At 39.2% G+C, this 23,349-nt stretch overlaps 1 protein-coding gene across 1 annotated transcript in view; it reads left to right on the forward strand.

Annotated features, from left to right (window-relative positions):
* The window catches only part of PDLIM4 (PDZ and LIM domain 4), a 71,118-nt gene that overhangs the window by 43,791 nt on the left and 3,978 nt on the right, over positions 1–23,349 (forward strand). Inside the window, exons 4-5 of the mRNA XM_060765233.2 lie at positions 20,699–20,877; positions 22,662–22,819. Of these exons, the coding sequence (XP_060621216.2) occupies positions 20,699–20,877; positions 22,662–22,819 (337 nt within the window). The remainder of the gene's footprint in view (positions 1–20,698; positions 20,878–22,661; positions 22,820–23,349) is intronic.

Below are 23,349 nucleotides of genomic sequence, written 5' to 3' on the forward strand. Positions count from 1 at the left end.
GTATAATGGTGGGTTATTAAAGATGAAACTAGAAAAAATACCATCCAAACTCCACTAAAGTCGATGAACCCATTGGGGTTACTGGAAAATTGTATCTGATGTTTATTATTCTTGTACCAGAAATGGTATATCTTTATTTTACTACAGTGAGCATTACGTTGTTACTTGGATATACAGGTGGAGTCGCCTTTTGGATTTTAGATTTTAGAAGGTGCTTATAGTTGCATATACATAGGGAATGAGGGGTGGGGAGGGAGGGCTAGTCAGATATTCCAAATCATCTGAGTTTTTCTCAAGAGGAGAAAACAGGAGAGGAAGAACTGGCAGATGACTCCACTAAAACAAGGAACCTGTAAAAACCAGACATTTCAAACACTTCTATGGCTCTCAGCATACCATACTTCCTGCCCATTTAGAAAAGTTGCCAGGAAGGAAAAGTAAAGTTTGCCCAATGCCCCCCCCCCCCATGAGTCTTTTTATTCTTTCTGAGCTGGATACAGGTGACAGCTAATGAGGTTGCTTCATGTTCACCTTTGTGGGCTATTTCCAGGATGCTGTCCACACTGTGTTCTGCCATTAATAGGTACTGGGTGTGTGACTAAGCCCCTTTCCCCAAAGCCAGAAGTGGTCATCTGGCAGGTTTCTGGTTTTGGGGTATTTTATATTTCCAGATAAGAGAAATCTTATCTTACATATCATAAATAGATATGTAACTGAAGTGGAGAGGAAAGTATTCCTACAAAAGATTCTGCCATCTCCTTTGCAGTTTTGGAAGAGAGATCCTGAAAGGGCTTGGTACACTACACTAATACCCCAGAAGACTGGAGTATCCCTAAAGTGCATGTCTACAGAGAGTAGAGAGAGTAAGCCTGTTCCTATGCTGTGGGCTTGGTGACAGTGACATTATAAGCAGCTTGATTTCCTGATCTCAGTGAATCAGATCATTCCCTAACCAACTCAATTATATTTGACCATACTTAATTATCAGCTGTTCGGTTCTGTTAAACCAAAAGCTTAGTTTGAAGTGAGAAGCAAAATAAAGTAATGATGGGACAGCTGAATCTCATGGAACTTGGTTTTTCAGTTATGCAACTATAATAACTGTGAATTTCCATTATATACCAAATTATGGTTATGTAATAGTTTCCCTTTAATCAGCCAACTTAATGTCAAATAACTATCACCGTTAAGAAGAGTGAAACTGGGAAGTGCATACTTTAGCAAGGTTGCATTCTGATTCAGTTTCTTTAACCTCATCACTCATGTGTCAGTGCAAAGATACACCATGTATAGACTGAGATGTGTGCATTATAGATTAATTGCAAGAATGTATTGAGTTTGTCTCCTAGCAGAAGGAGTGGATATCATGCAGCCCTCCAAATGTTGGTGGACTAATTTGATGGTTGCTTATGTTGGCTAGGCTCTTGCTGTTTGCAGTTTGGCAATGCCTGGAGGGCTGTGTTATTCTTACCTCTACCTTATAGGATATTTAAAAGTACCATAAATTAGTTTTTGAACATAGCAGTTATTGGTGCAAGTTTCAGAAACTGATGAGTATGTTATAAAGAGCAAAGATACCCTGGTGAAGTTTTCTCCTCTGGGTTGTTGTGTGTTTTCTGGGCTGTATGGCCTTGTTACAGAAGCATTCTCTCCTGACGATTCGCCTGCATCTATAGCAGGCATCCTCATGTATCTTCATTTATGTTAAACACATAGCCACCACAGTTGCACATAGCAATATGTTAGGATTTTCAATAAACACTGTGTACTGTACCTCACAGAGGCAGGAAAGTTCAAAAGAATGTTAAGTGTAAACAGAGATGGTTTATTTTTGAATCAAGACAAATAACAAGTTAGCAAATTACTTATTAATGTTGTTTGTATTCTTGCGGAATAAGATACAGTTGCATTGAACACTTAATAAGACCTTGTACTACAATATGAAAACACTATTTCACGCACAAGGTAAACACTGAGATTTTTCAGCTTCACAGTTGCACTCAGCATGACAGTTATTAGCCATTGGTGACATTCCATTCAATCACAATAAAGATAGAGGCCAAAAACTTTTTAAAACAATTTCCTTTTTAGTAAGAGATGACAGTGCAGTTTAGTAAATTAACACAATATTCAGATTCATTTAATATGCATTTTATTGCATTTTAAGAAGTACTTATCCATGGATGAAACTTGCATTTAATAGATTACACCTGAATATTTTTATGCCGACACGTTTGAGGAGCCAGATGAATAGTAAATAGAGCACAGAATGCTGCATTTATATATCTCGTATATTAGGTATATGTGCATGGTATTGTGCTGTACAAAAAGTTCTTACAGAACTGAAGCCAGAACTAGATAGTGAAGAAAAGATATAATAGATATTACATGCTAAAAGTCTGAAACCAAAACCGAACCCCAGCAAAGTATCCGTTGCCAATGAGAAGGTCATAAAAGAAAATAGAATTATCTGTTGAAACAGGACTTTCTGGCAATCTACTTTAGGAAGGGAAAGAGGGATTGATTTACCACTAGTATTCATCTACACCTAAAACTGCCCTCTCATGATAGTTGTTGCAGCCAACAAGTATAAATGGATGCCACCATTCAAAAGGCAAGAATTTTTTGAAATCTCCTGGTGACATGAAAATTGCCTTCAAGACAAAAAGATCTGTTGGTAAATAGATGTTGAAAGTACAGCCATGGAACAGCTACTGTTTTGTTTTTTGGTATTTGTCTTCAGTATGACTTGGCATGTCATGTTCCTGGAAAGGATAACCAGACAGTGTTTGCAAGGCATGCAGTATTTGGCAGGACACCATGCATTTAAGAGCTAACACACTACAGATTTGCCTGGATTTCATAATGTTGTTCTGACATTTCCACCTTCTGTTCCAGATGTAAGAGATGCCTGCCAATGGGTAATCAATTGTTGAGGTTATTGTGGAAGAAACAGTCCTATTGTTATTATGAAAACGAACATTTTTCATACATTTTATGTCTTGAGGCCACTAAATACTTGCCTTTTCAACATTGTTGTGAAAACCAGATCCTTTCATTTCTGTGTTCAGCAAAATTGTTATGATGTTGAGAGCTTTACACCGGTGTGGCATTAGGGGTTGTGCAATAGCAATTAGAATGTAGTACATTGAATGTAGAATGTAGTACATTTTCAAGCACTGTTTAAAGTTGTTAAACCTGGCTTTTTGTGGCAATCAGACTATTCCAATTTGCATATAACAGAAAACTGTTTAGCAAGAGGTTTTTTCAGAGCTAGATATAGTATGACAAAGTTTTCAGCACAAACCGTACATATAAGGTAGCTTACAATTTGAATATTTTGACAGAAGTTTTTAAACAATATCAGAAAAATCCATGTTTGGGAATCAGATATTTAAATACACTAATGCTAAAATACAAGAACAAAACACTTTATTGGCTAACCTAAACTTAAATGAAGTTTAAGGCAATCCAACATCCTAGAAAGGATAGTTCCACCTTTTTGGGCCGATGCTGTAATCCCACCAACCAAGGCTCTCTTAACAATGCAACGTACATCAGAGTCTCTGGTGTAAATCTTAAATTATGGGCAGGTTCATGTGAAAGAAGATTATATTTCAAATATCCTGGGCCTAACTTATTTAAATAAGAACCAGCCTGGGGAGGGAGTGGGAACCAGAAGCCAGGACAGCTGCTAAAAGACTTGTCATGTGCCATACCACAGAGCAATCCATTCACCATGTTTTGCCATGATATGTCCAGATCACCTCAACAAAGTGCCTCTAGAGCAGTGGTTCTCAACGTGTGGGTCCCCAGGTGCTTTGGCCTACAACTCCCAGAAATCCCAGCCGGTTTACCAGTTGTTAGAATTTCTGGGAGTTGAAGGCCAAAGCAACATTGAATGCAATATTCCTGCTTCTTGGCAGGGGGTTGGACTGGATGGCCCATGAGGTCTCTTCCAACTCTTTGATTCTATGATTCTATGATTCTATGATCTGGGGACCCACACGTTGAGAACCACTGCTCTAGGGTATGGGATTGCCTAGAGAGTAAAATTCAAAGTACATCCAATAAATGCACCAGATTTGTTTAAAGCAAAAGTGAAGAACTGTGACATTCCAGGTGGTAAACTAAACATCTTTACTGAAAAAGTTGGTTTTTGCCCTTCCATTATAAATGTCTGTATATTTCTCACACTGGGTATCAGCCAGCACGTCAATGACTTAAATCAAGAAATAGTTTTCTTAGATCTACAGAGACACTCGCTGGAACACCTCAGCAAGCGAGAGTTCAAAAGTGGCAGGCTCAAGCCCAGCACCTCAATCCGTGGGTGATACCAGATGAGAGACTCCCCCCTGTGCACACAGAAGACTGGGCGACTTGGAAGGCACTGAACAGACTGCGCTCTGGCACCACAAGATGCAGAGCCAACCTTGAGAAATGGGGATACAAAGTTGAATCCACGACATGCGAGTGTGGAGAAGAGCAAACCACTGACCACCTGCTGCAATGCAACCTGAACCCTGCCACATGCACGATGGAGGACCTTCTTGCGGCAACACCAGAGGCACTCCAAGTGGCCAGATACTGGTCAAAGGACATTTAATCAGCTACCAAGTTTGCAAAATTTGTGTATGTGTTTTTTTATCTGTTTGTTTGTTTTGTTCTGTTAGAAATGTAATACAGGGTTAGTCAAAATGCATAGGCCAATCTGCCATTCAATTGAATGGCTTATTGGCCTATGCATTTTGACTAACCCTGTACAATGTTCTGGTTGCAGATGACACGATAAATAAATAAATAAATACTGAAACCATAACTACAAGCACCTTTACTGTAGTGAAGAATTTGATATACCTTAATTATTAAGACTGTGTAGAAAAGAAAGCCCCAGCTGAAACTATGCTTTTTTGCTGGATCGAGCACTTGCTTGAAAGCTCTGCATATCTTTGACCAACAGTCACCATTCCTCAGACAGCATGTTCCCAACAAAAATGAACCTAAATATTCACTGTTGTTTGAAAACATGCCAAGCTTAATCTTCAAACACCCAAGGTGCCAACAGCTAGACACGAAAGAACCTGTCTCATTTTATTGTAAGGAAAATATTTCTAATGCCAAACAATTGGGATGCTTTCAAAAAATAAAGAGGGTAATAAAATTGTTTGGCAAAAAGTGTTACTGTAAGAAACATTACTTTTCTCTCCAACATTCAGGATCTCAGTTCACCTATATTCAGCTATGTAGAATGTAACAATTTTCAGGAAGTATTATCTGGTTCAATTCTACAAACCCATCACAGAAACTTGCTTGTATGATTAAAATTATCCAAGACATATGATAAGTGGCTCCATGCAAATGGCTTATTTACTGGAGCTATGTTCATATAGTTGCTTTTTAGGTGACCACCTCTACCATTGCTCATTGGCACATTACGTCACCACTTGGACATAATATGAAATGATTTTTTCCATTAACTAACTTCTGTGTTTAAGGCATCACTTTTGGTTTTCAACTGACTACAGTTCTGCATGATACCCAAACTCCAGAAACCAGGGCTAGTTTGAATCATGTTGAAGAAAAGCAAGCCAGAATCAAACTATGGTTTCAATTTGGGTTGTTGTGTGTTTTCTGGGCTGTGTGGCAATGTTCCAGAAGCATTCTCTCCTGATGTTTCACCTACATCTATGGCAGGCATCCTCAGAGGTTGTGAGGTCTGTTGGAAACTAGGCAAGTGGGGGTTTATATATCTGGAATGTATGGTTTCAGTTGTTGGTTTGTTCATACTGTAGTGTAAACAAACTACAGTTTCTGAAGTTCAGAAGCAACAAGGAACTGTGGTTAGTTTTAAATAAGAAATGAATGGTTGTGTTTTGCCTCTAATCTGCAGTTTCCTGTGGCTCATTCATATAACATGATCAACCCATTAAATTTAATAGAATCGGCAATTAACATTCTTGTAGACTACACATTAAGGCAGTTTACAACACTATTCGTAATATTAGCATCCAAGTGATATTTTTTAGAGATAAAAAGTAATTTAGTCTAGCTTTACCAGCTGCAACAATGGTCCAAATAGGGTTAGGGGTTCAAGCTAGGCTTCTTTGGGGAATTGAATAAACTAGTATCAGTTTTGTTTTTCTGCATTCTTTTTAATAAGTTGTGTGAGTGATCCTCTCAAGTATGGTAGCAGTTCTTGTTTATACAATGTTTTTTCTCAGAAAGTTCATTCAAAATATTGCTGATTTATCACATACATGCATCATATCAGGAAGGAAACCCCCCCCCCCTTGTGCCGGCAGGACTGCTGACTGAAAGATCAGCGGTTCAAATCCGGGGAGCAGGGTCAGCTGCCATCTGTCCGCTCTAGCTTCTTATGCAGGGACATGAGAGAAGCCTCCCACAGGATGGTAAAACATTTGGGTGTCCTCAGGGCAACATCCTTGCAGACAGCCAATTATTTCATACCAGAAGTGACTCACACTCAAGTTATTCCTGACACACAAAAAAGTCGTATCAGGATATTTCATAAAGGGCTTCACTGAATGCTAGAACTACTGCATAACTATCTGCAAACCCACAATTACTACAAGTAATTGTCATCTTGGACAGTCATTGGGCAGTAGTGTACATACATTTGACACACATTGAATTTTGTCCAGATTGGTTTATGCCATGCCACCAGGCACATTCCACTACAATTTTTAATGGTGAATTCAATGCTTGGCAGCAGAGTGATGTGATTGATTTGGCAGAAAAACCATGGATGAATTCAGCATGGGCTCAGCTGTTCCCATGACCACTGCAAACCATGGGTAATTCCTTACCAGGAAAGGCTGCATCATTTTTCTGTACAGTAAACTGTGGCTAAAATTCATATTTATATTTTTAAAAATCTGGCTTGAAAGGAAAGATTGAGATCAGCTAGTTTCATAATGCTTTCATATTTTGATACATCTTTACCACAAAGTCAGTCTTTTGAAAAAGCAGCCACAGTATTGCTTCTTTTCAGATTTTTACCAGGCTTGCTAATATCCTGATTACATGAAATTGAAATTGTGCAGGAACACACTATACTTCTGTTATAATTGAGCTGCTGAATGACAACACAAAGCAGGTTTTAATTTCATTGGTGAAACCATAGATGACTGAAAAATGTATTTTATAACTTTCACACCCGCCTAAACAAGGAAATCCCAATATCCCAAATCAAATCTGTCAGCCAAGATATAACTTCCACTGTGTGTGTGTGTGTGTGTGTGTGTGTGTGTGTGTGTGTGTGTGTTTCTGATATATCTGGCTTTGCAGTTCAAAGTTCTGTAAATACACCTTGAGGCTCCATTTTCATTTTCCATGTGAAAATGAAAATGGCCACAGATGGCAAAATGTAAAGAATACAGTTATGAAAAACAACTTTTTCCAATTTGATGCTCTGGAGACATGCTGAACTATAGCTGGACATACTGATGGGAGTTGAAGTCCAACACATCTGCAGAGCACCGGATTTGAGAAGGCTGTGAATCAAGACAAAGACCAACAAAAGGAGCCTTAATGACAGAAGGCTATAGATGGTTGTTTGGAAAGTTTCTTCTGAAAGCAACTGTTTGCAATTTGAATTTTTTTTTTATCGTTATGTTCCAATTTTTTAAACACCAGAATGCCTTACTATAAGAGTAACTTTAAAATAATTTAAATAGGAGTTTAAATTTAAATGAAATTATCCTTTACTGCATTACTAACATAGTGCAAATTAGTTGTGACCTAGTTAGTACTAAAGCAAATTAATTGCAAGTAATTTATATCTAGTTAGCTTCTGCCTCTGGTTATTGGACATTTCATTTTTGGCTCTAAATTGTGAGTTGACTTTTGCCTGTTGGTAATTTTTCCATTTAAAGAATTACACAACTGAAATACATTTCATTTTGAGAGCATGGTGGTCAATCAAATGTAAATTACCTTTTCTTGTTTTTTTGTTTTTGTTTTTTGCTTTGTTTCAAGGATCATATAAACATTGTTTTAATTTGGAGTATTTCATGTGTGCCTGGGGGAAAGCCTATACAGTTTTAATTCATCTCTGTAAAAGCGAATAAGGAGTGTATATAATCCCTGACTCAGCTCACATTATTGTAAATTTCTTTCCTGAGCTTTGTCTCTTGCAGGGATTTATTTTTTCTGACTAGAAATGTACACAGTGAATGCTCTCATGGAAAGTTGAATTGCACCATACTTTCCTGGACTGGGAGTTTATTCTTCTTTTATTTAATTTGACAGTTATCCAAACAAGAGATTGATTCAATTAACTTTTGTCATTGTGCAATTTGAATAAGATCAAAAATTTGTAATGCAAAATGAAAATTATTACCTCCTATATAATGGTGTCCCAACGTTTCTTCAAGTCTGTCTCTCTGTTTGCCTCTCAGAATAACTTGTTGATCACAGACATACTGTTTAAAAACTGTGATGGATACAATAACTATGTTTCCCCAGGCTTATAGAAGAAGCAGTGTGTTGTGAGAGCAACAACTACAATATTATCCCAACTATCAGTCGACTTAAGACAGAGGGAAAGAGGTTTGAAATGAGAGTGGAAGTTGATGTAATATGTGGAGGAAGTTGTAGCCCCCAAAGGCATCAACCCACTATCAATGTTTGTACACACTTAGGACCTCATCATACTGGCCTTTGGAATCGCCACACATCATGGCGAATCTGGCGGTGCCTGTCACCCCACACCCTGTCTCACCTGGCTTTCTCCCTACCTCATCCCATGAGGGGGAAGCATCCGCCTCCCAGCTTCCCGCCGTCAATCTCTATGAAGCCTCCTGTGTTGCTGTGATGGTGGCATAAGCCAGTTCACCTTCCTTTTGCAATGTAGCCTTGTCGGAAGTAGCTCAATAATGTGTTTTGAGAGCCAGAAGAGTCCATTGCACAAGGGAAGGTGAACCAGCATATTCCACTGAAAAATACCCCATCTGATGAGGTCGGCAGAAAAAACATGGAGCAGCTGTATGCCACCCAAGCCCTTTTCATTCCACATCATGCCAACTTTTGGAAGGACTCAGAGGAAAGGCATAAAGTCTGAAAACAATGTTTACAGCTTACTGATCCTTTAGAAGAATAGCTCGGACCAAATTTAGATGGGTTGGAGAATGAGGAAAGCCATTGTTTGTTAAATACATTCTTCAGATTTCAGTCATTTTTCATTCAGCCAAATGGTTTTGTATAGCTCTAGCTTTAGAGACAGTAGATTCAAGACAAGCAGTCATTAGATTCTAGTGACTATTGCCTCAAAGTAAACAGATAAAGCCTTTTTTCTGTTTAGAAGAGACAGCGAGAAAGAAATGGAAACAGGAAGCCTAAAATAGCAATGGACAAGAAAACAGAAAAAAGTTCAAATTATTGTTGCACTTGCTAAAGCTAATGCACTGTATATAAAGGTGGAGCAGAAAAAGGTGCTATTTATTATTCCAAATAGTTTTAATACTTAGTATTAATCCTTCTGAGCATGGGGAACATAACTGACACCATCAAAAGAATTTAGAAATGTGGTGAGAAAGCAAAAACAGACATAATGTGGGCAGCCTTCAAATCTCACTGTTGGTAATAAAACTATGAAGTATTTCCAATTGCCAAAACAAAAAGGATTTATATGCAAATCCATGACATAAGATCTTTTGAAATAATGACTCCAGAAGGATTCCCCTTAGACTGACAATCTTCCACTCCCATCTTTCTGTGTCAAACATTTTTAAACTTTAATGTTATTATGCTTATGTCGATTCTACATTAAATAAGACCATAAGACATGGTAAATCATTCTCACAGTACATAAGATGAAATGTTTTCTACTACTTTGCAGTATTTTTAAAGAGTACATATCTTCCCTTTATTGTGAGACTCGGAATTATTACTAAAACTTCTTTGCAAATGCTTTAAAGATCAGGTTGCATATGTTAATTAGGAATCCTAGGGATTATTAAACCTATTAAACCCCGAGGAAAAGTGTTCCTGCCATACATCAAGGGAACCACTGACCGCATAGGGAAGCTGATGAGGAAACACAACATACAAACAATCTACAAACCCACCAAGAAAATCCAACAAATGCTACGTTCAGCAAAGGACAAGAGGGATCCTCTCACCTCTGCAGGAGTCTACCGTATACCATGCAGCTGTGGACAAGTCTACATAGGGACCACCAAACGCAGCGCCCAGACACGCATCAAGGAACATGAAAGGCACTGCAGACTACTTCAACCAGAGAAGTCAGCCATAGCAGAGCACCTGATGAACCAGCCTGGACACAGCATATTATTTGAGAACACAGAAATGCTGGACCACACCAACAACCACCATGTCAGACTACACAGAGAAGCCATTGAAATCCACAAGCATGTGGACAATTTCAACAGAAAGGAAGAGACCATGAAAATGAACAAAATCTGGCTACCAGTTTTAAAAAACTCTAAAATTTTAACAGCTAAACATCAGAGAGGAAGAAACCAGGCACAGATTAACAACTCCCAGCAACAGATTTTCCCAGACTCAGGCAGGCCTTCAAATGCTAATGAAGGTGATTAGCTAACATTCACACCTAACTGCAGCAGGGAAGAGCTCCTTGCCCCACCCCAACCATTCCACAGATATATAAACCCATTGTACTAATTGCAACCAGACCCTCTGAGGATGCTTGCCATAGATGCAGGCGAAACGTCAGGAGAAATGCCTCTAGAACATGGCCATATAGCCCGAAAAAACCCACAAGAACTGAGTATTAAACCTATATTTACGTCTTTTATCCAAGTGGGTCAGAGTTCATTGTAAAACTCTAAATATTCTAATAAAAGCGAAACACACATTCCTCTGGGTTATGTTTCACAACATAATAAGAACCAGATTATGTTCTTCTTTGGGGACAATAGTTAACCCTGTCCTATTCCTCTTTGTTTCTTCTGTTGTCATAAACCCTTTTTTCCTCTGTGCCTTTTCTTTCTTGTTCTTCCTGCTGAGTAACTATGTCACAATGTCTGCTAATGTGTATTGTATATTAGCACCCAGTGGAGTGCTGATGATAAATATTTTTAAAAGATTAACTATTAATAGTAAAGCAAAGCTTACGTCTCTGTCTTATGACAGTTGCTGTGTCTGAATTATAGGAAACTTTTTGTGCTGGTACCAGGAGCTCCAACTTTATTTTCTTTCTGTTATCTGTTTTGCAGTCATAGGGCAGGGCTCCTGTCCATCATAATTAAGCTTTGGTTCCGCCCCTTGTTCTGGGCTCTGGGAGGGAAAGGAGCCATTTTTGGGCAGTCTCACACAAGGTAGCTAAGCTATAGGATGTAGACCAGCTCGTCTCGTAGAAAAGCTTCCTTTCTCAATAATATCCAGGGATACGGAAACAGAAATTCTAGGAGAAAGGTCCCAAAAGCTCTGGCTGAGAGCTCATAGCCTCTCAGCCTCACAGCATCAGAGGGAACAGCCCTGAAGTTTTCTAAGAATTCTCAAAGGGAGAACAGCATTACAGATCCACGGAACTCCAGCTGAAATATCTTCAAGCTTCGGCTGGTAGGTCTACTCGATACCCAGACGCATTTGGAATCAGTAGTAGGTTCCACACCGATGAGGGATAGATAATAGACAGCCTAGGAGAGATTAAAAAGGGTTTTCTTACAGAGAAAGTACAGTTCATTAAAGACAGGTACCAGCCCATTGAGGGCTAGATTAAGAAAGCCTTGAAGTGTTGTTTGAACCATTGAAGATTTATTGTTTGTTCCATAATAAAGACGTTGTTGTATCATTAAAGACTCTAAAGACCATCACATCAGAAAAATCCCTGAGAACCTCTCTTTGAGGCCCCCTGGCTTCCTGCTGGGCTTAAAGTATATGTCCTATAGAAAAGACAGCTGTTACAGGCCCAGCGCACAACAGAACACTTTTCATCATCTTTAAAAATATTAAATAAAAGGGGTACAAACCCGAACTTTACCATAGTGGCATTTTCCGTTTCTTGATTTAGGACTTTCCATTTTAAGGAAATGAGCTGTTTTATGTTAATAACAAAAATTCTTGAGGCTAAAAGATATGATTGGAGCCAAAATTCCCTTCTCCTTGATTTTTTTTTCATTCATTATTCCTCATATTTGGAACACATTTTAGGCTTCATGTTCTAAAAATTCTCATAGATACATCATCTTGATATAAACCCTTTGTGGTTGTGGTTTCCTTGGGTTCTGAACTGGATACTGAGTGTATAGATACTTGTCCAAGGAACTATGTCCACTTTGTTTTGTATTACTGGAAACATTGTAATTTGTATAGCCCAAGAACCAAGACATGCTCCTTAGAAAACTGGGAGCTGCCAAATACATAAGAGTCAATGCTTTTCATGCATCAAAAGGACCCAGAAGTGAACTAGTCAAGTGGGTATGGAGGGTGGCGAACAATAAAGCAAGGTTACAACCTGGTGAAAAAAGATGGTAGTAAAACCTTTACTAAAATAGGCCTCCCTAAACACCACCATACCACCAGCCAGCCCCCAGCATCCACTCCTTGGATAAGGTAATAGAGCACTATAGAAGCTCTTTGCTCTAATTAAAAATGGCCACCACTCTCTCTGCAGAGACCTATATAGTAAGCCCTTATTAAAAATGGTCACGACCATTCTGCTGCCCTGCATTCCTCTTGCTACTTAATACCTTGCACCATACATACAAGAAGGGACTACCAGTTTGGGCAAGGGGGTAATGTTGTGAGATTGCTTCTTGCATCTGCTTCTTGTCGTTGCCTTTAAGGTGGGTCCTTGTTGTAGTAAAAACCCTGTGGAATGTTGGTTCTCTTTCATTGGAAGAGGAAGGGCATAAGCTTTGACATTCACATTGAAACTTTTTTCTCTGCCATGTGCATAATGTAAACACATATAATGTAAACATAGTATAACAGTCTTCAAGCAAAAGCAGGCAAGCTGGTCAAGGTACTCACAATAGTTCTTCAGACCTGTATGTGGGAGGGGGTGTCCTACCCCTATCCAGTTATGAACAGGCTTTTGTTCCAGAAAGATCAATGGTATTTTCTGGCAGGGCCTTGCCAGGAGAAGGTGTTGTGGTTATGTCATGATAGTCAACTAGCTGAACATGATGGTTTGTACTTGAAGTCTTGGGAGTTTTGGTGGCTATGTGTGTAACCTGTGGTGGAATGCTTTGTTCACACCTGCCTTGTTTTTCATTGAGACAAAAAAAAATCATCCAGAAAGCCTGCGGGTTTGCTGCAGCCCTTGCCTATCCCATCTTGGCCTTAGTCAATGGTCTCCATAGACTTTATCATGCATCTTCCTTGCTCCTCCATCCACATTACTATCCTTGTTGTTGTGGCTCTGTTTTGCAAGATGATGCATTTTGTTCCATGTTCCAGCATCCCTTTGGCTGTTTTATGGCATGTTTTTTATGGATGTTGTGTCACCTACCTTCTTCCCATTCCCTTCTTGAGAGAAAGTTGTATTCTCTAGATGTCAAGTCCTTTTACCTCCATCTAATGGACTCTGTTCCATTAGACACCTAAAGAGTTCACAATAGAGTGGACTCAGCAGCTAATAGACACACTGCCTTTGGTTGGGCTGTTTTGTTCTCCTGCGCTGCCTGACTGCTGTTTACTGTTGTATGCCATTCAGTGTTTGTAACTTTAAGTAATGTTCCTTATGGGGCTGTGTCAGGTTCTACAACCTCGTCATTTACCTCTAGGTACTGCCCTTTTCTCAGATGACTGTTTGATAGTTGTAGCATTTTATGCTACAGTGTATGCCTTTCTAGCTGCTTTGAGTCCCCTTCCGGGTGAAGAAAGGCAGGATAGAAATGGCGTGAATAAATAAATAAATAAATAATGTGGCACTTCACATACTATAGTTGTGTATAATTTGTCCTATTGTTTTAATGTTGATTCTTACCCATGAAGACAGTTGGTGCTGCTCATTTTCATTTGATTAAGACGTTATTTTTGATATTCAAAAGTGAAATGTTTACTTGCTGATACTTTAAGTTCAGGAAAGAGCGGTAAAGCCTTTATTTATATTGAAAGGCTTTCTTTAGAACTTTTCATGTCTAGGTTTGGTCAGTAAAGATCTTGTTATTTGACGTTCTTGTCTCTCATTCTTCTTGACCAATCCTGCATGTCGCACTCCTCCTGTTTGGTAGTGGTGTGCATTCACAAAAACCATGAAGAAGAAGCATGGGTTCCTTACCTGTAACTGTAGTTCTTTGAGTTGATATTCTGTGAATTCAGAACACACACACACTTTCCTAACTTGCCATGCCTCACACATTTACAGTTATGTTTCTGCCATAGCAGAACTCAAACCAAGGCAATGGTGGCACTTGCTCATTATATACCATTGGAATGGTGGGTGGGGCTATCACCAAAAAGTATCTTTTAGAGCTCTAGGGGGTTCTGAATTGCACTGCACAAACTCAATTAACCCATTGGTGAGTAGCATTCAAAGAAAACTACTCAAAGAACTCAAAGAACTATGGTTACAAGTAAGCACATTGTGTATATACAGTATGATGTACCATTGACTACAGTAAGGTTTAACTAGAGGGGTCCAATTCTCTTCAAGTTAATGAAGAAGGAATTCCCATTGAATTTACTGAGGCTTGTTTCTAGTAAATGTACACAGTAGGCCTGGGTAACAACGGAACAATTTGTTTTTAAAATCGATTTGTATTTGGGGTTTTTTTTTTGTTTCGATATTTAAAATAATAACAAAATTTTCCCTTAAAAAAGTTCGGTATTTACGAAATTTCGTTAATATTTACAAAACATTTTGTAAAGATGGCGCCCTTTTTTTCCAATATTTTTTCAATATTTTTTAAATTTAATTTTTAATTTTTAATCTGGGATAAACTGAACACCTGGGATCAGATCCTGGGATATAAGTTCTGCCTGGAAGGGCCCTGTGATAATCCAATCAACTCTGGGTTTTTTTTTTGTTTTTGTACATCCCCCTGCCATTCGTATTCTGGATCATGTAGTTGTGCAGTGCAGATTGCCCTAAACCTCCCTCTGCACTGCCATATACTCACGGTGAGTGGGTGGCTGGGAGTGGAGTGAGGAGGAGGTCGGCGGGAGAGGTCGCCCCCGGCTGCTCTTGCCCCGCCCCCATGGATGCCCCTTCCTGCTGCCGCTGCCCAGTCACTCCAAGCTTGAGATGGAGCCGGGGGCAGGGACAGCTCAGCTGGCCACCACCCCACCAGTCTCCCTGATAACCGGGCCTGCCGCTCCTCCTCCTCTTCCTCCCCCCTCGCCCTCGGCATCTCCGAGCGGCGCGGCCTGAGGAGGAGGAGGAGGAAGAGAAAGGGTCGGAGGATTGGGGGGGGGGGGGGAACGGAAGGCCCCATGACCAGGGAGACTGGCGGGGTGGTGGCCAGCTGAGCTGTCCCCGCCCCTGGCTCCCTGTCAAGCCTGGAGTGACAGGGCGCGCCAGCAGTGGAAGGGCCATCCACAGGGGCGGGGCAAGAGCAGCAGGCTGCGCCGCTCGGTGGGGGCGGGGAGGAAGAGGGACCCTGCTGCTGCTGCTGCTGGAGACGGAGAAGGAGGAGGATGGGAGGAGGAGGAGCAGCATGCTTCGACGATACCACCAGCAGCAGGGTCCCTCTGGCCTCTGATAGCTTCCCTCACTCTCGGCGCCCCTGGCAAAATAAAGTGTTCCACAACAGCTTACTTGATTGGCTCCCGGAGCTCCCAGCAAGCATCTAGCCAGTAGCCATCTTACGTATTTCCGAAATGGACGGAAATACAAAAATATTTGGCGCATGCTGTTTCGATATTTAAAAACACTTCCGGGTTTAAAAATAAGTTTTGTAATCGTTTTGTAATTGCTAAAATTAACGAATATTGAATGAATTACAAAATTAACGAACGAAACCACCCAGGCCTAGTACACAGGCTTACAGTAAAAAAAAAACTCAAGAGAGAGAAAGGTGTCTTCCATTTACCTATATTTCTGGATGTACTGAGACATCCCTTTTCTTACTTCACTAATTTGTTGTTTTTACTTCTTTCCTAAAGATTATTATCCTGTAATAAAATGGCAAATGCTTTCACTAATACTAATTACAAAGGAAATTGCATTTCTACACCCAAATCTTTTTTCAATTTAAGCAAAAATAAGGCAACGCAATTGTGTGCCAAATTTTTTTCTTCCCTCTTGGAAACCGACAGCATTTTGAAGCTAGATGCTGCAAAACACATGTAAAACTTATGGGACATAGAACTTAATGAAACGATTTATTGAAAGGAAATCCAGTAGCTTCCAGTGCAGCAGGCAATATAAAACAAGTCTCCAGATATAGCATTTAACTCAGCTTTTTGATGTAATGATTTAGTTGTTGCCAGTGTTACTACTGCTATAAGATACATTTACTTTTATCTTCCTTTATGAGTTGCCAAAGGTAGAAAGCTTCAATTCTTTTGTAACCTCTACAGTCTAGAATTAGAAACATGCACAGTTACAGGAAAAACTCATATTATCTACTGTATAAACTTTCCTGTGATGAAATAGAGCACTGGATGACCAAGAGATGAACTATCTGCTCACACCAGCTGGGGCAGGCATGGGCAAACTTGGGCCCTCTGGGTGTTTTGGACTTCAACTCCCACAATTCCTAACAGCCTATCCACTGTTAGGAATTGTGGGAGCTGAAGTCCAAAACACCCTGAGGGCACAAGTTTGCCCATGCCTGAGCTAGGGCAACAGGCAGTTTTTCTGGGCTTTTGTGTTGTTGTTGTCCCATGCCGAGTACCTTCCTATGAAACAAATTGGGAGAAGTTGCACCAACAACTTAATGGTACTCTAGGTTTTGGATCACCTGCTCTGCCATTCAGCTTTCCAGATATAAGTAAAGCTGAATAAGGGTGGGGGTAGGGGCGATAAGGATCTAAATGTGTCTTTATCCACCCTCTGCCAGCACCAGTGGAAAGATCTTCCCTATTCATTGGCCTGGTTAGCTCTGGCCATAAGTCAATTACAATGCCATATATACTTTTGTATATGTCAAGCTCATTTGGCAGAATTGGAGGCTAAAATGATGGGTTTTGATATGACAAGTGGGTAAGTCAAGGGCCATCCAATGGATAGGGGAAAACACCACCCCAGTGAGCCTGCTATCCCTGGACACCAGCCTGCCATTTTTCTACCTAGGGATTTTAAAAGGCCTAGTGTAATGCTTGATATTTATTATTACTGTTGTTTTAGCTTGTGTCTTTGCTGCCACTAGTATAGAAGCTTGAGCTATTAGAGGATACTGTTTGTCATTCTTCTAACCCAACTTTCCCTGGATAGTGATGACTCCAAGGGTATACCCAAGCTAGGTGTCTTCAAAATCAGTTAATCTCATCTAGGATTGGCTTCTCTTCCAGGCCAGATCCAGTTTGAAGAGGATCAAATAATCAGTTTCGTCAAGAGCTATGTGGAATGGCATGTGATCCTGCTAAAATTGTGTCTAGTTGTGCAAAGGTTGTCTTTTCTAGGCTCATCAATACTTATATTATCTGTTTAAGGAATACACATTAGGTGTGTGAGTGGGGTATGTAGTTTTGCTACATTTTTGCAAACAAAGATGTTGCATTCAATTCGAAATGAAATAAAGTGATCAAGACATAAGACCAAAACTAATCTTTAAAGGATAGTCCTTTCCTTTTTAGAAAACCTCAGCTGAGATTTTATAGATGTCTGATTAATTAATCCTTAAGACTGAGGATCTAACTATAGTTTTATAGATGTTGATGCCTGTTGCAACACTTCCAGTGTCTGTGCTGATCCACCCATTCTCTAAAGACATGGAAATGCTGTGTTTTGTGGGACAGTATTGCTTAAAGAAATGGGTTTGGGGGGATTTGGCTATTTGTCATTGAAGAATTATTCACAGCAACCACAAAACAAGCTAAAATACTGTTAGTCTGATTTATGTGATAGTAATTCACCAGCCTAACTGTCTTATTTTATGCTTAGAGTACCACATCAACATTGATTCATAAAAATACTGAGTTTCCCATTGTTTATGAATCCTAGCTGTTCCCATTTGGGTTTGGTATCATAATAAAGGTGTCAAGAAAATATGTTACACTGGAGACTTGATTGACATCCGTATTTCCAAGGACTGGGGACCAATAATTGAATAGCCAATTAAATATTACAGTAGCTTTATGAAATACTCAGATTCAAAAGAATTGCATGTTAAAAAGATAAAGGAAATTTTCTTAGAAAGTACAAAAAGAGCAAAATGCAAACAGGAGAAAAAAGAGAACACTTTCATGGACCAAATATTTTCTTGCTATTCTCATCTGGTTCCCTAGATCTGAGGAACACTTTTTGCCCTGATACTGTTTCCAATCAGAACATAATAAAAAAATCACATCTCAGATTCAAAAATATAACAACACTATAAACGATGACTACCAGGAAAACCAACATCAAAATACAGAAGATGCAATAGTAGGATTCAGGAACTGATAAAAAACGTGGGGGGTTTTTTCCTCCAAGAAGGTGGGCAGAAGAAGGGACCGCGACAGAAGACCTCAGAGGCTAACCTGGGTGGGATTTGTGGTAATCCTTGATGTAGATATTAAATGCCAGGAAAATTCGTGGGCAGATTTTAAACTTCAAAATCTGCTATTTAGCCTGCAAATAGGGAAGCTGCAGAACTACATTGCATATATTATAGTAATTGATTCATAAAGTCATAATTTATGTCACAATTTACAGGAAATGCATTGTAGTTCACATTTCAACTGGACAAGTTCAGTGATTCCCTAAGATATAGATCTGTTTCTTGCAGTCATGTTTAGAACAGGAGTAAAGGCTGAAGACACAAATAAAGAATACAGGGAAGTAGTTAATGGAAAGCAATGTTGGATAGTTCAGAACTCTAGTACATTGGAATCCATTTAGTATTACTAATGCAATTATGTTCAACTGTTTCAGAAAACAGCCTGTGTTTTTCCTTAGCACCAAGCAGCTGATTTTGGGAGAGGCTATTGACATTTTGGACTGGAATGTTGACATTTTGTAACCTATCTAAGATTTGGCCAGCTGTCTTATTCTTAAATGTTGGGCAGTTTCAGACACATTGAGCATGAAACAATGGGCACAAGAGATGCTATCTCTTGATGTCTATGATATAATAGTATATAGAAAAAGAGATCAACAAAGTGCTATAGGACAATAGAGGTCCTTCCTAAAATGTTTTGGGGTTTCACAATTTGGATGGTCTCTATCAAGCTACCTAGCTTTGTACTTCACTTCCCACACATTCCCAAATAATCTCTTCCCTGAGAAGGTGCTCAAAAGATACCAGAGATTTTCTCCCTCATAATAAAATGGCATTCCTTGGTAAATATTACGACACATAAAGTTACATACATCTCAACAGTTACATTGTCAGACTTGATCTGCATTACACATGTTTATATGTCTTTTTAGCAGTCTATATTATCCACAGAACTTATGTCTAGCAGTTGGTTCTCTTCTTATCAGCTTTCTTCACTTTCTAGCTTTCACAACCATACATAGACATTGGAAATATAGTGGCATGGACAATTCTGACCTTGGTATTCAATTAAATATCATTATACTTGAGAAACTTATCTAGTTCCTTTATAGCTGCCCTTCCAAATCCCAGTCTTCTGATTTCTTGACTGCAGTTCCATTTTGATTTATGGCTGCACCAAGTTATAAGAAATCTTTCACTATGCCCTATGTCTTCACTGTGTTCTTTTAAATTATGTTAATGATATGTCATCATTATTTTTGTTTTCTCAATGTTCAACTGTAAACTTGCCTATGGACTTCCTTCCTTGACTTTCAGGGTCCCCCTTTTAAATGATATTGCCCCTGCAATAGTATCAATGCTGTGTCATTGGAGCCTGGATGCACTACAGAGAAATCCCAAGGACCCAGGAAGTTTCTGCTGATGCCTGTTGCAACACAGCCAGTGTCTCTGCCAATCCACCCACTCTCCAAAGACATGGAAATGCTTTGTTGTATGGGACCGTGTTTCTTAAAGAAATTGATTTAGGGGGAATTTTGATTATTTGTCAGTAAAGAATTCTTCACAGAAACCCCCAAAACAAGCTGAAATGGTGCTTAGTCTGATTTATGCCATAGTAATTCACCAACAGGATCCTATCCCCAGTATCTTGTTTGCATGCTTAGAGTACCACATCAGCATTAATTCATAAGAATGTTGTTTCCCATGGTTTATGAATCCTAGCTATTCCTGTTTAGATTTGGTATCATAATTCAAGTATCCAGAAAATATTTTACATTTAAACATTTCAATATTTATTTCAACCAAGTCAAGGGGTGCTGTGGTTTTAGCTTTGAATATGTATTTAATCAATTTAAAGGATTTAAACTGTTAATTTTTAATCATCATAACAAATGAATGCAGCAGGCAGCAGCAAAAATTCACCTAACACAGTTCTCTATGCCTCAAATATATATTTACATTCTTTCCCATACAACAAATCTTTCTGTCCTGGTTCCTTATCTTCCAGTAGGCAGGATATCTGTTATGGAATGAAAGAATTTTAGCAGCTGACATGATGCACACAAACTATAGATACAGGGTTGCCATTCAATGTGAGAAGTTGCTTAATATTGGAATTGATCAAACTATGCTACCAAACCTATGTTTCTGTCTCTATTTAGGATAATGGGCCTGTTGTAAACCGAAGAACCCCAACCTTTTCACCTGGAGGAAGTCCAACAGACAACAGACAGATATCAAACGTGCAGTATAACAATCCAACACAGCTATATACAAATAACAATGCAGATCCCAGTTTACCTTCACAGATGAGTAGTCTCCATATCACACCTCCTCAAAGGTAGGAGAACTAAGCCAGACATGACAGTGGGTATGCTTTTGCAAATACCTCTTCAATGTGGGGTTGGGGGGAAGGAATACATTATCAGCAAGGGAGTTAAATACTTTCCCCAGTTATGTTTTTGTAACAAAAAAAAACTCATGCATACAGATGTGCACACAAATTCCAAATATGATAACTATTTTGAAGAGCCTAAGACAAGAGACGGCTTATCATAGAATCATAGAATCATAGAATCAAAGAGTTGGAAGAGACCTCATGGGCCATCCAGTCCAACCCCCTGCCAAGAAGCAGGAATATTGCATTCAAATCACTCCTGACAGATGGCCATCCAGCCTCTGTTTAAAAGCCTCCAAAGAAGGAGCCTCCACCACACTCCGGGGCAGAGAGTTCCACCGCTGAACGGCTCTCACAGTCAGAAAGTTCTTCCTCATGTTCAGATGGAATCTCCTCTCTTGTAGTTTGAAGCCATTGTTCCGCGTCCTAGTCTCCAGGGAAGCAGAAAACAAGCTTGCTCCCTCCTCCCTGTGGCTTCCTCTCACATATTTATACATGGCTATCATATCCCCTCTCAGCCTTCTCTTCTTCAGGCTAAACATGCCCAGCTCCTTAAGCCGCTCCTCATAGGGCTTGTTCTCCAGACCTTTTATCATTTTGGTCACTCTCCTCTGGACACATTATGTTCTAGAGACCTATGATGTTATCAGTAGTTTTGAACTGGTATCCCAAATAAAGGCAATTTCTGCTAATATTTCCCATGCTGGAAAAAAGGTGGGATATAAATATTGGAAAATTTGGGGTGGGGTGTATCTCTGTGTAACTTGTGAAAAAACTAAAATAGCATATTTTGGTAAAATAGTTTATACAGCTAAGGTACGTCACCCTAACATTCACATGTTTGTGTATAAGTCTACATAAAGAACAACTGAAAACAAGATGCAAAAAAACTTTAAAGTAAATTCACATTATCGTTGTCTTACATAATTTAAACACTAAATATTTTGTGGGTCCTTAGACTATTTTTTACACACATTTCTGCAAAACGTCTGTTTTATCAGATACTTTCTGCAAAGTGCTTATACCAAATAAAATCTGCTTAGTCGTTAAGGTGCTGTAATGTTATTGCTTTTTCCTGTACCAGACTTGGATAGTCTCCAGATGCATTTTTTTAAAAGCAGGCCTAGGGAGGGTCTTTCAGATACAACCAACGATGCACATTTTTGTAATCAGTTACTATTTAGGCTCAAGGCAGGAAATGATTCAATCTGTACAATCCATTTCTGTCATTTGTGTCTTGTAACATGCTTTACATGACAGTATATTTAAACCAACTATAATCATTTGTAACCTGCACATGTAGCACCACACAACCTCTTGTGTGTATCGGGAAATTGAAAATCAGAAAAATGGAAAATCTTGAGTTACACAACAGTTTTCATGGTACACAGACTATTTGTATAGTCCCAGGCATTTGCAGTGTGGTTCTCTCTCGATCACTGTCATGCAGATGGCAATACTAAATTTCTGAATCAAGGCTGAGTTAAATAAAGAAGTTGCATTTTTGAATAGACACCTGCCTTTGATACTGTTGGCAAATGCTCTACATGAAACTAACAAAAACATGTATGAAGAAAGTAAGGTTCATTTATGGGCAAACAGCAGTTGTCGAACTAAACAAAAAGTTCTGGAATTTTTTTATTATCATGGAGGATTTTCTTTTTTATGAAATCTAGATTTGTTCCTCTTTATTCAATAGTGTTTTGACCTTCCTTTGCTCTATGCAGTGCTGACCCTTTAAGATCCCTACCAAGAAGCAGAAATGGAATTGACCTGGACTCTGATGTTTACAAAATGCTGCAAGATTATGAAAGACCAGTTTCAGAACCTAAACAGTCAGGATCTTTCCGATATCTGCAGGGCATGTTGGAAGCTGGAGAGAATGGTAAGGAATATATAAAAATTATATCAAAATATTTCTCTTTTTTAAAACTCAAAATTGTTTACAGTTATGTACCATAAATAGAAAGTCAAATTCCATTCAAAAATAAATCAAATCTAGGCCAGTAGGGCTGAAACAAAGACCATTTGAATTGTTCTCATAGATCAATAAATACAATTTAGAGCCTGGATTGCATTGGAATTACACTAAACTTGAGGATAATGGACAGAAACCCATGGAGAGGACCCTAACAGAGTGCTTTGTCTGAGCTGGTTCACCAAAGGCTGAAGTATCTCCTGCTCCAGTGCAACAGGGTAGAGACTCTAGGTCATCAAGCTGCCATTTTCATAATCTGAATGGGGTACTCTTTAAGTAAAATTTAAGAAATGAACACAGATCTTCCTGTACCTAAAAGATTAGCATGGTTTCTACCCTGTTGAGAAGATTTTCCTTCCAGTCAAAGACATTTCAAGTCATACTTTGCAAGCAAGAATAGAGTTTATGAAGGGGAGAGGCTGGACACCTCTGTTCAC

This window comes from Anolis sagrei, chromosome 2, assembly GCF_037176765.1.
Source record: "Anolis sagrei isolate rAnoSag1 chromosome 2, rAnoSag1.mat, whole genome shotgun sequence".
In the NCBI taxonomy this organism is placed as follows: Eukaryota; Metazoa; Chordata; class Lepidosauria; order Squamata; family Dactyloidae; genus Anolis; species Anolis sagrei.